This window comes from Bos mutus, chromosome 28 (assembly GCF_027580195.1).
Source record: "Bos mutus isolate GX-2022 chromosome 28, NWIPB_WYAK_1.1, whole genome shotgun sequence".
Classification (NCBI taxonomy): domain Eukaryota; kingdom Metazoa; phylum Chordata; class Mammalia; order Artiodactyla; family Bovidae; genus Bos; species Bos mutus.
Genome location: NC_091644.1, coordinates 16563109 through 16577163, shown reverse-complemented (window position 1 = coordinate 16577163; position 14055 = coordinate 16563109). Strand labels below are relative to the sequence as shown.

The 14055-nt window shown below is 34.9% G+C and overlaps 1 protein-coding gene across 3 annotated transcripts in view; it reads right to left on the bottom strand.

The window, feature by feature from the left end:
• Positions 1–14055, bottom strand: part of P4HA1 (prolyl 4-hydroxylase subunit alpha 1) — a 105918-nt gene that overhangs the window by 15382 nt on the left and 76481 nt on the right. For 2 of the 3 annotated variants that reach the window (XM_070364429.1, XM_005910146.3), the window contains 2 exons: positions 11725–11795; positions 1458–1557 (listed from right to left, as the gene is read on the bottom strand). In XM_070364429.1, coding sequence (XP_070220530.1) covers positions 1458–1557; positions 11725–11795 — 171 coding nt within the window. Of the gene's footprint in view, positions 1–1457; positions 1558–11724; positions 11796–12843; positions 12915–14055 lie in introns of all 3 variants that reach the window. The other variant, XM_005910145.3, reaches the window with a different exon arrangement.

Here is a 14055-nt window from a genome sequence, read left to right as displayed (position 1 = left end):
AGATGCTTATATCTTTCCTTTTCTCCTTTGGTTTTTGCTTCTCTTCTTTTCAGAGCTATTTGTAAGGCCTCCTCAGACAGCCATTTTGCTTTTTGCATTTCTTTTTCTTGGGGATGGTCTTGATCCCTGTCTCCTGTACAATGTCACGAACCTCCATCCATAGTTCATCAGGCACTCTATCAGATCTAGTCCCTTAAATCTATTTCTCACTTCCACTGTATAATCATAAGGGATTTGATTTAGGTCATACCTGAATGGTCTAGTGGTTTTCCAGGGAAATGCAAATAAAAACCATAATGAAATAGCATTTCATACATATTAGTATAACCTTAATTTAAAAAAATGGGCAAGAACAGGTGTTGGCAAAGATGAGACAAAAATGGAACCCTGTACATTGCCAGTGGGATCGTAAAATCACTTGGCCATTTGGGAAAACAGTTTGTCAGCTCCTTAAATATTAAAGATAACACATGAACCAGCACACTTCCTTTAGTAGATATATACCCAAGAGGAATTTAAATGTTATCTGTTCAAAAATTTGTAGACCAATGTTCATAGCATTAGTCATAATATCCAAAGAGTGGAAACAAATGTTCTTCAACTAATAAATAAAATGTGGTATATCCAATGTTATGCTATGCTAAGTCGCCAATAAGAGAGTATTATTCAGACATGAAAAAGCATGAAGTGCTGATTCATGCTACAATACATATACAGCTTAAAAACATTGTTAAGTAAAATAACCCAAATATATCAAGCCACATATTGTATTACTCCATTTATATGAAATATCTAGAATAGGCAAATTCATAGAAAGTAGAGAAGCAGTCGCCAGGGGCACTAGAGCAGGGGAATGGACAGTGATTACTTAAATGGGGTTTCTTTCGGTGTGATGAAAATAGTGGTGATGATGTACAACCATGTGAATACTAAAATCAGGGTAAATTTTATGGTATATGAATTGAAAACAGAAAGAAAAAATTATTTATGAAAAACAGTGTATTAATAAATATTAGTATTACATATTTTTCATTTCCTTAGAAATTTATACTCAACAGTAAGAGTTTTTAATGTTTTGAGAAAAAATTTTAAAGGTCCCAGAACAATCTCAAGTTTTCCCACTGATTATTAAGATCAGTGTACATGGTTTCAGCCTATATATGCACTTTTACAGTCACAAAGTATGCAAATTGAATACTGTCTGTACAGTGACAGAAAAATCTCATCTGAAGCATCTTTTTAAAAAAATTTTTTTAACTTTTTATTTTGTATTGGAGTATAGCCAATTAATAGTGTTGTGATAATTTGAGATGGATAGCAAAGGGACTCAGCCATGCATATACATGTATCCATTCTCCCCCAAACTCCCCTCCCATCCAGGCTGCCACATAACATTGAGGAGAGTTCTCTATGTGAAGCATCTTTTGAAGAAGTTTAAGAATAATGTGATTACCTACCTGTAATTCCTCTGCTGTGGAGACATCTAGTCCTGTCAGATCTTGGATTCTCATATTAATTCGTGACACCACAGGGTTTTCATAGCCAGACAGCCAGGCACTAAAAACATGAAGAAAATACTAGTTTTACTGATTAAGTTTCAATACATAAAGGCCATTTTAAAAGCCATAATATACAGCCATAATATTATGGCTTTATCTATAATCATTTAGTTGATTTGCTTCTTTGATACGATTTTTACTGATGTTAAAGGATGTTACATTCAACAGTTCGAGGTTGGAAAGGGAAAAAATTAATATCATTTATTACAGAGTTTTCATGAAAACAGGTGGGTTAATGTAAGAAGGCTATAAAGGGCTATCTACACGGAGAATTTCTTGTTAATTTTGAAAAATATATATATATGAAACAAATATATACATCAAACTAAAAACAACTGTTCCTTCTAGGTAAGGTATAGGAACTGGCCAGGGTGGAGATTAGGGATTTTAGCTTGATTTATATAATGCTAATATTTCATAAGGAAAAGAATTCATGTACTGATTGTATAAATAAAAAAGTTTTTAAAAGATACCCAACACACACAGTAGGATGGCTGTAATCAAAAAGATGGACAATAACAAGTGTTGGTGATGACGTGAAGTCACCAGAAGCCTCATATATTGCTGGTAGGAAGGGAAACTAGTGCAGTCACTCTGGAAAACACTTTGGCAATTCCTCAAATTGTTAAACATAGAGTGACCTAGTAATTCCATGCCTAGGTATGTGTATCCAAGAGAAATTGTGTGTTCATACCAAAACTTGTGCATAAATGTTCACAGTAGCATTGTTAATAGCCAAGAAGTGGAAATAATCCAAATGTCCATCAACTGATGGACAGATACATAAAATGTGATATATCCATAAGATGGATTATTGTGTCATGAAAAGGAAGTACTGATACATGCCACAACACGGATGAACCTTGAAATCATTATGTTAAAGATAAATCGGATACAAAAGGTCACACATTATGATTCTATTTACATGAAATGTCCAGGTAAATCGATAGACAGTAGATTAGTGGTTGCCATTGAAGGGGGAATTAAGGAACGGTTGCTAATGGATACAGGATTTCCTTTTGGGTGGTGAAAATGTTCTGGAATTAGATAATGGTGATGACTGCACAGCTAAAAAGACTGAAAACCACTGAACTGCATACTTTAAAGGATGAATTTTATGGTATGGAAACTATAGTTCAATAAAATGGTACTGTAAAATTCAACTCTCTCCTTTATGTATGCTTTTTCCCAGTCTAATAGACTTTTTCTTTCTTCACTCCTCTCACCAAGCTACGGTCCATCATTTCTACAGCATCAGCAATTTTTTTTAGTAGTGCCATGGCTGCAAGATCTCAGTTTCCCAAACAGGGATTGAACCCATGCCACCTGCAATGGAAGCGTGGCATCCATTGGACCACCAGGGAAGTCCTTCAACAGCATTCTTGATAAAAGCCTAAATTCAACTCTCTGGCAAAAATTCTGAATGAATTTCTTTTCTCCAAGCTTATACCTGTATTACCAAATTCTACTGGAGAAAATAATGAAATAAGGCAAATACATTCCACTAAAAATTCATGAACACTAACTCTAAGTGGGCCTTACCCTCTCCTTTATTCTATATGCCAGCCCACCCATGACTCCCCCTTCACACAGTGGACAACATATCTCCTACTTAGAAGACAAAACAGAAACCATTCAATCTATTCCTGATACACAGTTCATTCTAGTTCATTCCAGTTCCAAGAGGAGATTTCTCTCCATTATCTAAGGCCAATCCTCTGCCTTAGATTCTATTATCTCCTGCCATTTCAGGAATCATGAATCATTGATTAGCCCTTCTCTCTCTTACATAATCAACATCCATTCTCAATAATTCCTCCCACAGCTTTTAATAGCACTTAAGACTTTCCCATTAAACAAATAAGCAAAATTTTCAAATTCTTTCCCTCAATTCTTTCTCTCTCCAGCTACCAACTTCTTTCTCCTCCCTCTTCAAGTCAACCTTTTCACAGACTCCTCACTTCTCAATCCATTCCAATCTAGATTTAATCTCTATCACTCCATCGAAACTGCTCTTGCTAACATCACTCATAATCCTGCTGTTATTAAATCAAACAAGATTTTCTGATTTTTCTCACAGTTATTTGCTCTTTTAGTAACATTTCACAATGTTTATCCCTCTTGAAACTCTTCTCCTCACTCAAGCATTCTCCAGGTACTCCTTGCTTACTTAACTCTTTAGCCTGAAGTCTCCTGTTCTCAAGAACACCTTCACTTTTACCATTTTAGCAAATTATCACTTTCACTTTATAGTTTTAAAATTATAAAAGCTTGTTATAGTCAACATTATAATATGCCTGTTTATTTAACAAGACTATAACAAATGCTTGTTATAGTCAACAAATGGTTCTGGGACACAGGATAACCATGTGCAAAAGAAAAGATGAACCCCCTACCTCATTCACATTATAATAAAAAAAAAAACTAACTCAGAAGGGATTAGAGATCTAAATATAAGAGCTAAAACTACAAAGCTTTTTGGAAAAAAACACGATGTATATCTCTGTGACCTTAGATTAGTCATTGTTTTAGCTATGACCTCAAAAGTACAAAGAACAACAACAAACAGGACATCATCAAAATAAGCAGTATTTCAAAAGACATGAACTTCAGAACAGCATTATTCATAATAGCCAAAAAGCAGAAATAACCCAAATATCTATCAAAAGATAGATAAAATGTGGCATATCTATACAAAAGGATATTGCTCAACCATACCCTGAAAACATGCTAAGCAAAAGAGGCCGGACACTAAAAGGTCACGTTTATGATTCCATTTACACAAAACATTCAGGATAGGCAAATCTATTAAAAACAGAGAGTAGATTAGTGGTCGCCAAGGGTTGGACAGGTAGGGGGGTAAGGATTGGATAGTTATGGCTGAGGAGTGTAAAACTTCCCTTTGGGGTAATGAAAATGTTCTAAAATTAATTGCGGTGATGGAGGCACAATTCTCTAACTATACTAAAAACCACTGACTTATACCCTTCAAATGGGTGAACTGTATGGTTTATAGTTCAATAAAGCTGTTTTGGGGGCACACCAAGCAGCTTGCAGGATCTTAGTTCTCCAACCAAGGGCTGAACCCATGCCCCCTGCATTGGAAGCTAGAAGTCTTAACCACTGGACTGCAAGGCAAGTCCCTCAATAAAGGTATTTTTAAAAGAAATACTTATTATAAAAATTTCAAAGAGTATAAAAGTACATCCCTTTCCTAGTCTCAAAACACTATTAACCAATAGATATATATCCTCTCAATAGCTTTTCCTGTGTGTAAACAAACTTACTGAGAGAATTAAAAAAAAAAAAAGAATCCACCCTTCAACCTTACACCTTAATATACACATATACTTTTTTCTCCCTAAAAATACTTCTGACATATTTCCTAGTTAATACACATAATGCTACCTCATTTAAAAAAAAATTATTGTGGTAAAAAATATACAACATAAAATTAACCATTTTAATCACTTTTAAGAGTGCAATTCAGGGGTGTTAAATACATTCACAAAGTTGCACAAGCATCACCACTCTCTATTTCCAAACCTTTTTCTCCATCCCACACTGAAATTCTGTATACTCTGAAACAACAATTTGCCATTTCCTTCTCCTCCCAGGCCTGGGTAACCTCTAGTCCACTTTTTCTCTGTATGAATTTGCCTATTCTAGATACCTTCTGTAAGTGGAATCATATCATATTTGTCCTTTTATGCCTGGCTTATTTCACTTAGTATAATATCCTCAAAGTTCATCCATGTTATAGCATGTATCAGAATTTCAATCCTTCTAAAGGTTGAATACAGTCCATAATTTGTTTATACCACATTTTATTTATCCATTCATCCACAAATGGATGCTTGGATTGCCTCTACCTGTTGACTATCATGAATAAGGCTGTTATGAACATGGATGTACAAGTAATCGGTTTGAGACCTCTTTTCAATTTGGGGGGATATATACCTAGAAGTGGAATTTCTAGATCATATCATAATCCCATGTTCGACTTTGTGAGGAACTGCCAGCCTGTTTTCCACAGCAACTATACCACTTTACATTTCAATTTGTTACCTTTTTAAAATTACTTTTTATTTTTAATATTAAAATATCTTTAATTCCAAGATGACCACAAAGGTCTATCAATAAAGCACTGGTTAAAAAAGGTTGTTTCTAATTTTTCTCTGTTACAAACAATATTGTAACAAACTTATGCATACCTTTTGCATACTTCTGCAAATATCTCTGTAGGATAATTTCCTAGATGTGGAAATACTACATGAGTTTTACATTTTGATAAATGATATCAAATTGCCCTCCAAAAATATTTGTGACTTATACTTCTATCAACTGTTTATGAGTACCCATTTCATAAAATCCTTGACAGTATAAATCTTTTTAATCTTTGCCAATCTTAGAGGCAAAAATATTTTAATTGTTTAAATTTTTTAAAAGTTTTAATTTGTACTTCTTGCTATATCATAAACTATCTTAATAGAAGGCTTAGAAATTAAGCCTTAGATGAGACACAGTCACTGATAACCACAGCTTTAAAAGAAACTGCTATAGTCACTGGAGAGGAAAATGAGTTCTACATAGGAGGTTATTTCACTTAATATGACTTTTATATGAAACCTCTCTAAAATATAGTAAGATTCTCCAAAATACAGTAAGATTCTCCAAAGCTGGAGAACACATTTAAAACATTTTACTCATCCCATCCTTAAAAGCATTACTGCTAATCTGTCTTCAGGAACATTATTGTAGACTTATTGGATAGTTGAAATTAGCTGAGTTGTTTTAACACTACTAAAAATGACAAGACAATGATACTGTAATATGTTAACTGTTCTTTAGGATCTAGAAGTCTTACTCCTACATTAAATTAAATAATCAGATATCAATATTCTTCTAGTACTCAGTGCTTTAACTGAGTTAGAATATAAAATTATAGCATTTACTGTAACCTGGAAAAAAAATCATTTGAAGAACATTCTCTATCTTTTGTACAATTATAATTGAAAACGTCAACTAAGTTATACAGTGTTTTTTCCACAAAACATAGTTTAGCGCTAGGAGAAAAACAGAAGTCTTTTTATGTGTCCTCTTTTTCCATTAGATAACCCAAAATATATTTCTTTTGGTCTTAATGACAGGAACCTGAGAGTTAAGTTGTACATGCAGAGTAACATTAACATTTTTTTCATTTCTAATGAGTTTCTGCTATAAAAAAAAGTTCATTATCCTTTTACTATATACTTTAAAAAATATCACTGGAATGCTTTATTTAAGTAAGAAGAAACAGTCTCACGTTGCATGACTATATTTCTAATACTAAGGAATGCATGTTCAAGTAAACAAACACCATCACTTTGGAGGTTTTTAAGTGAAAGTGCTCAGTCATGTCCAACTCTTTGAAACCCCAAGGACCATACAGTTCGTGGAATTCTCCAGTCCACAATACTGGGGTGGGTAGCCTTTCCCTTCTCCAGGGGATCTTCCCAACCCAGGGATCAAACCCAGGTGTCCTGCATTGTAGGCAGATTCTTTACCCGCTGAACCACAAGGGAAGGTTAAGATTGTTACAAAACTGCCAAAAGAAAACATGATTAATGTAATCTGCATACCACTACGTGATTTTTTTGCAAAGGCAAAATATAATTCAGGGCCCAAAGTGCCACTTACAGAGGGCAAAACTTTCAATAACTCTTCCATAAGTGCTTCACAATTAACAAAGAAAGACTAATCATCTAGAGGTGGAATTTATCCAGTCTCTTTGGTTCTCAGTGGGACAATTATACAATAACACTATAGATCCATCTGGATCTATCCATTTATCTCAATCTGAGAAGGACTGTTCTAGCCAATAGAAGGGGATGTTGTTGTTACAAGCTATGCAAATTAAAAAAAAATTTTGGTATCACTCAAAGCTATTTACATTGGCCTCTAAACTAAAAATATTAATACATTTTTACACTCCATTTGCTCCTTTTTAACATGGGGTAAATTAAATCTTAAGCATAATAAAATATCATATTATAGGATATCTGTACTTCAAAGTAAAAAATGAGATCACTTCCAAGAAGTGATATTGATTCTACCAGAATTAAAGAAGCTTTCTCTACCACACTCAATCAACTGTTTATTTGCATGTATTACTTTAACTGGACTTACGAACTCACATAACTGTCTTCTCAGAGTATACGTCTGAATGTGTGTGTGCGTGTGTGTGCTCAGTCACTCAATTGTATCCAACTCTTGGTGACCCCACAGACTGTAGCTCGCCAGGCTCCTCTGTGCATGAAATTTTCTAGGCGAGAATACTGGAGCGGGTTGCCATTTCCTTCTCCAGGGGATCTTCCCGACCCAGGGATCAAACCTGTGTCTCTTGTATCTCCTGCATTGACAAATGGATTCTTTTATCACTGCACAACCTATAACTGAATGATTACTTCTCAAAAACTAAAATTCCATTACTTTGATTTAGCCAAACTTTTAGCTTCTCCAGTAACAAGCTGAGGTGGAGTGGTGGTAAAGAATCTGCCTGCCAATGCAGGAGACACAGGTTCAATCCCTGAGTTGGGAAGATCCCCTGGAGAAGGAAATGGCAACCCATTCAGTATTCTTGCCTGGAAAATTTCATGGAGAGGAGCCTGGCGGCTACAGTCCACGAGGTTGCAAAGAGTCAGACACAGCTGAGCGCGCGCACACACACACACAGTAAAATTTTAGTTTTTTTTTTTTTTAATACTGGAAAGACAAAAAATGATTTGCCAAAAGTTCACAGGTAGTCAATAGAGTAAACATTTTGTTTTTTAAACAGTAATGGATTTCTACACATACTCTGCCCAAAGAAAATTCTATTTGCTAGAAGATGAACATATTTTTACTTCCACAGATGATGATGCAATCACTTAGAAATGTCTCAGAATACAGATATTTGAAATTCCCTTCTGACTCTTTCAAAATACAGATGTTCCCAGAGAAAAGGGGACCTCTTTAACTGACATCAGTACAAACAAACTTTTTCTGCTATTTTTGCATTGGAGATGCCTTCTTCAGAGGTATAAAATATGAAAGTGAAGTAACTCAGTCGTGTCCGACTCTTTGCGACCCCATGGACTGTAGCCTACCAGGCTCCTCGGTCCATGGGATTTTCCAGACATGAATATCGGAGTGGGTTGCCATTTCCTTCTCCAGCAATAAAATATGAAGGAAACATAAAACACTCATTTATTTCACTTGTGAAATCTCCAAATTTCAGATTCACAGTGATGGGTAGAAAATGTCTCAATAGATATTAAATTTTCAAAATAGCAAAAACTTTTTATTTGTTAAAATATGAAATGTATTGGACATTTCAAGGAGCAAATTCCTTCCTTAACTGTTTAGACCTCTCACATAAAGATTTTATTTTTTAAAGGACTGATGAAAATTTTTCCTTTAGAGTAAAAATGAAAACCACTGTGCTATGGAATTCTGTTTTTACTAGGTTGTTTTGAACACAAACACACACTCACACTGCATTCTTTGCCAAGTCTGCATGAATTTACTGTGGTGTTATTCAGTCTTTCAATGTGTCTAATGTTACTGGCTAAGTATCTTCTACTGTTAAATATAATATAAAGTATGGCTGTGCCTTTCTCAAAAATCCAGAGCTATGAAATTATAGTATTTTCAAAAATAAGCTCAAAATGTTTAGAAATATTTAGCTCCAAAGAGGGGAAAATAAGGTTTGGATCACCTTTCCAAAAGTAATTTGACTTTTCTAAGAGTCCAGTGGCTCTGTGGGCTGAATATTTTGTCCAATCTAAAGAATTTAGATACTTACTAGTTTTATGACAGTTAAAAAAAAAGCCTAAAACCATGTAATAATCTCTGATAAAATATATAATGGATTTAGTTATTTTTTTAAAAAGATGAGTTCATTTTTTAGACATGAAAAGGTTCTATAAATGGAAATTTAGCTTACTTAACTACAAATCAGGGTTAATTATTATACAATGCACAGAAGCATTACAATCATGGTTTAACATGTCTATCCAAATTATTTACTGCAAATCCTTACCTTGTATTAGTGTTAACAAACATCAAAATCACACTGCAGGAATGTGATTAGGGGTAAGGGGATAGCTAGCGGTATAGGACAGACAGTTAGTATACCAGAATACGTGTGTGGGGATGCTGAAGGCTAATACATAAAGAACACAAAGCTTTGCCTTAAAAAAGTAATTAAGAAAACAAATCAATGCATTCTGTATAGTCTTTATAGTACTTCTGCTATGACTTACAGAGAAATGCTATTTTTTGTTTGACTGCCTCCTAAATTAGTTGTTAAAAATCTATGTACTCCTTTGCACAATTTTTAGCTGACAAATGAAAATTTTCATCCCAAGAGTTTCAAAAAATTTAATTCTGTCATACTGAAAACAGTGGTAATTTCTGAAAAATGATTATTTTTTAATTTATCCAGTGGACTCTAAATACCATGATGATTTTATGCCCATCATCATCCACTTAAGAAAATACATGAATGAAGCATTTTTTAAATGCTTGAAAATTTTACATCAGTCTTCCCTTTTTTTCCTTGAACATGCATTTTCATTCCATTCCTACCTTAAAACAGTGGTTCTTAACAGGGGTAGAGAGGTAGAATTCCCAGGGATGGTGGTGGAAATTTTGCCTACCAGGGGACATGTGACAATGTCTGAAGATATTTTTTATTGTCACAACTGGTGACAGAAGGGTGCTGGCATTCAGCAGGCACTAGAGATGCTACTAAATATCCTACAAGCCTCAGGTCAGTCAACAAACAACAATCATCTGATCCAAAATGTCAATAGTGCTGAGCCTGAGAAGCCCTCTCCAAGAGGGATATATTTTTATGATTTAAAGTCTTTTATTCATCACATTATACTTCGCCACAACAAAATATTTATGTAAACTGATAAAAATATACATTTCTTATAACATAAAGGCCTAACTGTTCAAAAAAAAAAAAATGTCTCCTAGAATGGGTTATTACAATGCTTTCGAATTGTGGTCCTGGAGAAGATTCTTGAGAGTCTCTTGGACAGCAAGGAAGTCAAATCAGTCAATCCTAAAGGAAATCAACCCTGAACATTCATTGGAAGCTGAAGCTCCAACACTCTGGCCACCTAATGTGAACAGACAACTCACTGGAAAAGACCCTGATGCTGGGAAAGATTTGAGGCCAAGAAGAAAAGGGGGCGGCAGAGGATGAGACGGTGAGATAGCATCACTGACTCAATGGATATGAATTCGAGCAAACTCTGGGAGATTGTGAAGAACAGGGAAGCCTGACATGCTGCAGTCCATGGGGTTCCAGAGAGTTGGACATGACTTAGCAACTAAACAATAGCAATCTAAAGAACATAATTAAACAATCATCAAATATAAAAAATGAAAATATATTAAAATATTCCTAAGGAGACGAAGCTTGTTTATTTTCAATTAAGTATTATATGTGAATAAATATTACTTGTTGCTACAATGAGACAGAATTCAGCTCAATGACACTTCTATTTTCATGAGAGCTGAGAAACTTTATTTATACAAATAAGTAAATGGATAGAGTTCTGTTGAAATAACGTCATTTATTTTGTGAGCTTCTATTAAGTTATATATACTTACAAGTTACATAGTGACCTTTTATTAAAAATTATTTCAGTGACCTATCGGCCAATAACTTAGGAGATTCTCTTAAATATTGTTAAAAACAAAGAATTTGAAACCAACTGACTTACAGAGGACTTTTTAGGTAATCTTTCAAGGTGTCATTCTCACTACCTATAGCTACTGAGTCACCCTGAGATTTTTAAGCCCCTGCTTTACTACAAATTAAAATAGGCCTTGTTCTATGAAGAGTCTTTGGGAACTTCTGTTACTTTAAACATGAGAACACAACTTCACTTACCAGGTAGGGTGTGGGCTATCTCAGCAGGCATTTTAAAACCTAGCAAGTCACTTTGAAAAACCTCTATCAACTTCCCCATAACCATGTCCATCATGAAAAGTCATGCACTGTTATCAAATACCTATGCCTAATAGCCGAGGTCTTAGAAACCATAAGATGGGTTTTATGAAAACTAGACTCACAAGAAAGAAAATAGTCCAAATATGACTAAAATTCTTCCCATCACTCCCTTACCTCTTAGATACTCTGTACTGGGCTGTGGTCAATTTTCCAGTCTCAGGGTCATGTACTGTAGCTCGGCTCAGCTACAAAAAAAGAGAAAGGACAAGGGCTTACTCACGTAGCAGGCAATTTGGGGCTTTTGTTTTGTTTTGCCAAGCCACAGGTGATTGGAAGGGTTCAGATTGGTCTGGATGGTAGGCAATGGTTTCAAATCAGCAGAAACATTTAGAAAAGTGGCGATAAGAAAAGCCACTTCCAAATCAAGAAAAAAATGGGTTGACGGATTTTTGTTGCAGATTGTCCTTTCACTTTTTTTTTTTTAAATCATTTGAAGCTGTATGTAAATGATTTATAGCACTGGGTTTCACAGGTTCTTTCTCGGATCTAGAAGTTTGATGTTCTTCAAATTATTTGACAAAAGAGTAATTAGTAGTCTCTTTAAATTCATTTTTTTAAAACTCTCACCAAGCTATAACTGTTGTTAAATCTCTCTGGTGAAGTAAAAGGCAACTAAACTTGTAAGTAATAGCATTTGGAAGACAGAGATCTCAAGCATAACTCTGTTCTTTCCATTGCCAACGTTTAAGTCAGCAAGTTTTTTAAAATAAAAACTCCAGTAGGAGAAATACAAATGACTCCATAATGACAATGTTATTTTATAAGATGCATGAACAAATGCCAACACAATCATCATGAAGAATGATGTGAATTCACTGCAGCATATTTACGAATATGAGAGAACGACATAAACAAAGACTACTCCCAGATTAATCCAGGCTGCTGCCTTTTTTTTTTTTTTTTCCTGTCTTTGGCAAGAAAAAAGAAAAAGGAATAAGAAAACAAGTATTAAGCCAGTTCCTGGACTGGCCTAACCTGATTTGATTCCTAACCTGAAGAGAGATGGAAAAGCATATTAACTCCCTAAAAATAATAGACCAATTACATACTAAAAACAGAACTTCTAGTTAAAGAGAAAGACCTGTGAAACACAAAGCAGTTTTTCCATGCTTAAAAATAGGCGGTGACTTGACTGGAGACTGAAAATGACCTACTTCCCTTAAATGAATAATTCCTGTAGGATGTACAAAACACTCATTAGAGAGCAAAATATGCAGCATACACATCTCTTACCTTTTGCTAATTCTGTAATGTACCGTCTCCAAGTCTCCTGTTATTGGGTTTGAAATGGTGGCTCGCCTCAGCTGTGAAGCCAACCATCAAAATAGTTGCATTACAAAACAAAAAAAAAATGAATCACATTTATCCAATCAGTCAGAAATCTGGGATTTTTACAAAGGAAGCTAAAAAGAGAAAATAACTCCATAGACTTCCAGTCACCTGTGTTGAACCTTGAAAGCCAGTTGACTTTTAAATTTTTTATATTTTTAAAAAAAATTTTTTTCCATGAATGGAGTGGACACAAAACAGACTGGAAATTAAATTTCTTTGAAAGGTTACAGGATGTGAAATAAGGAAAAGAAATTTCTAAAATTTGAAGTTAATTTATAGTTACAAGAATGGCAATATGCATTTGATAACTCATCACAAACTTTTTGTTTTAATTTTTTTCAGTGATGGAAATGCTTGCAAAACGAATGTTCAAAATCAGTTTGAAGACAGGACGGCGGAGTAGGTGGGCGGGGAGTACATCTCTCTCCATGGATGAATCAGGAATACACCTTCAGACACAGAAGTGCACGCAGAACACGAGCTGAGGGCGGACAGGAGAACCTGACCAGATGAAAAGAATATACAGAACCACACAAAGCTCAAGAGCAAGCCCTGAGCCTATGGAGTGGGAACATTGACTCCAAGACCCTAGGCTACCAAAGAACTCATCCTAGAGAGTATCAAATAGTGAGAACTCACACAGTGGAAACCACTTGAATACAAGACCTGGCATCACCCAACCACCAGGGGCGCCCTGTGCAGGACACCTCATCTAAACAACAAATAAAACAAAAATACAAACCCAATCAGCAGCAGACAGGATTACCACCTCACTCAGCCTTGCCCATCATAGGAAAAACAAATAAACAAACAAAAACTCAGCATAAATCTCATCCTATATGAAGCTTACACAAACCACTGGACCAACCGTAGGAGGGCAGAAACCAAAAGGAAGAAAGAATTCAACCCTGAAGTTGGGAAAAGGAGACCTCAAACACAATGTTTAAAAAAAAAAAGGCAGAGAAATACTACACAAATGAAGGAATAAATTAGAAACACAGAAGTCCAAATAAATGAAGAGGAAACAGGCAAACTCCCTGAAAATTCAGAATAATGATAGTAAAGATGATCAAAAACCTTGAAAACAAAATGGAGAAACTGCAAGAATCAATT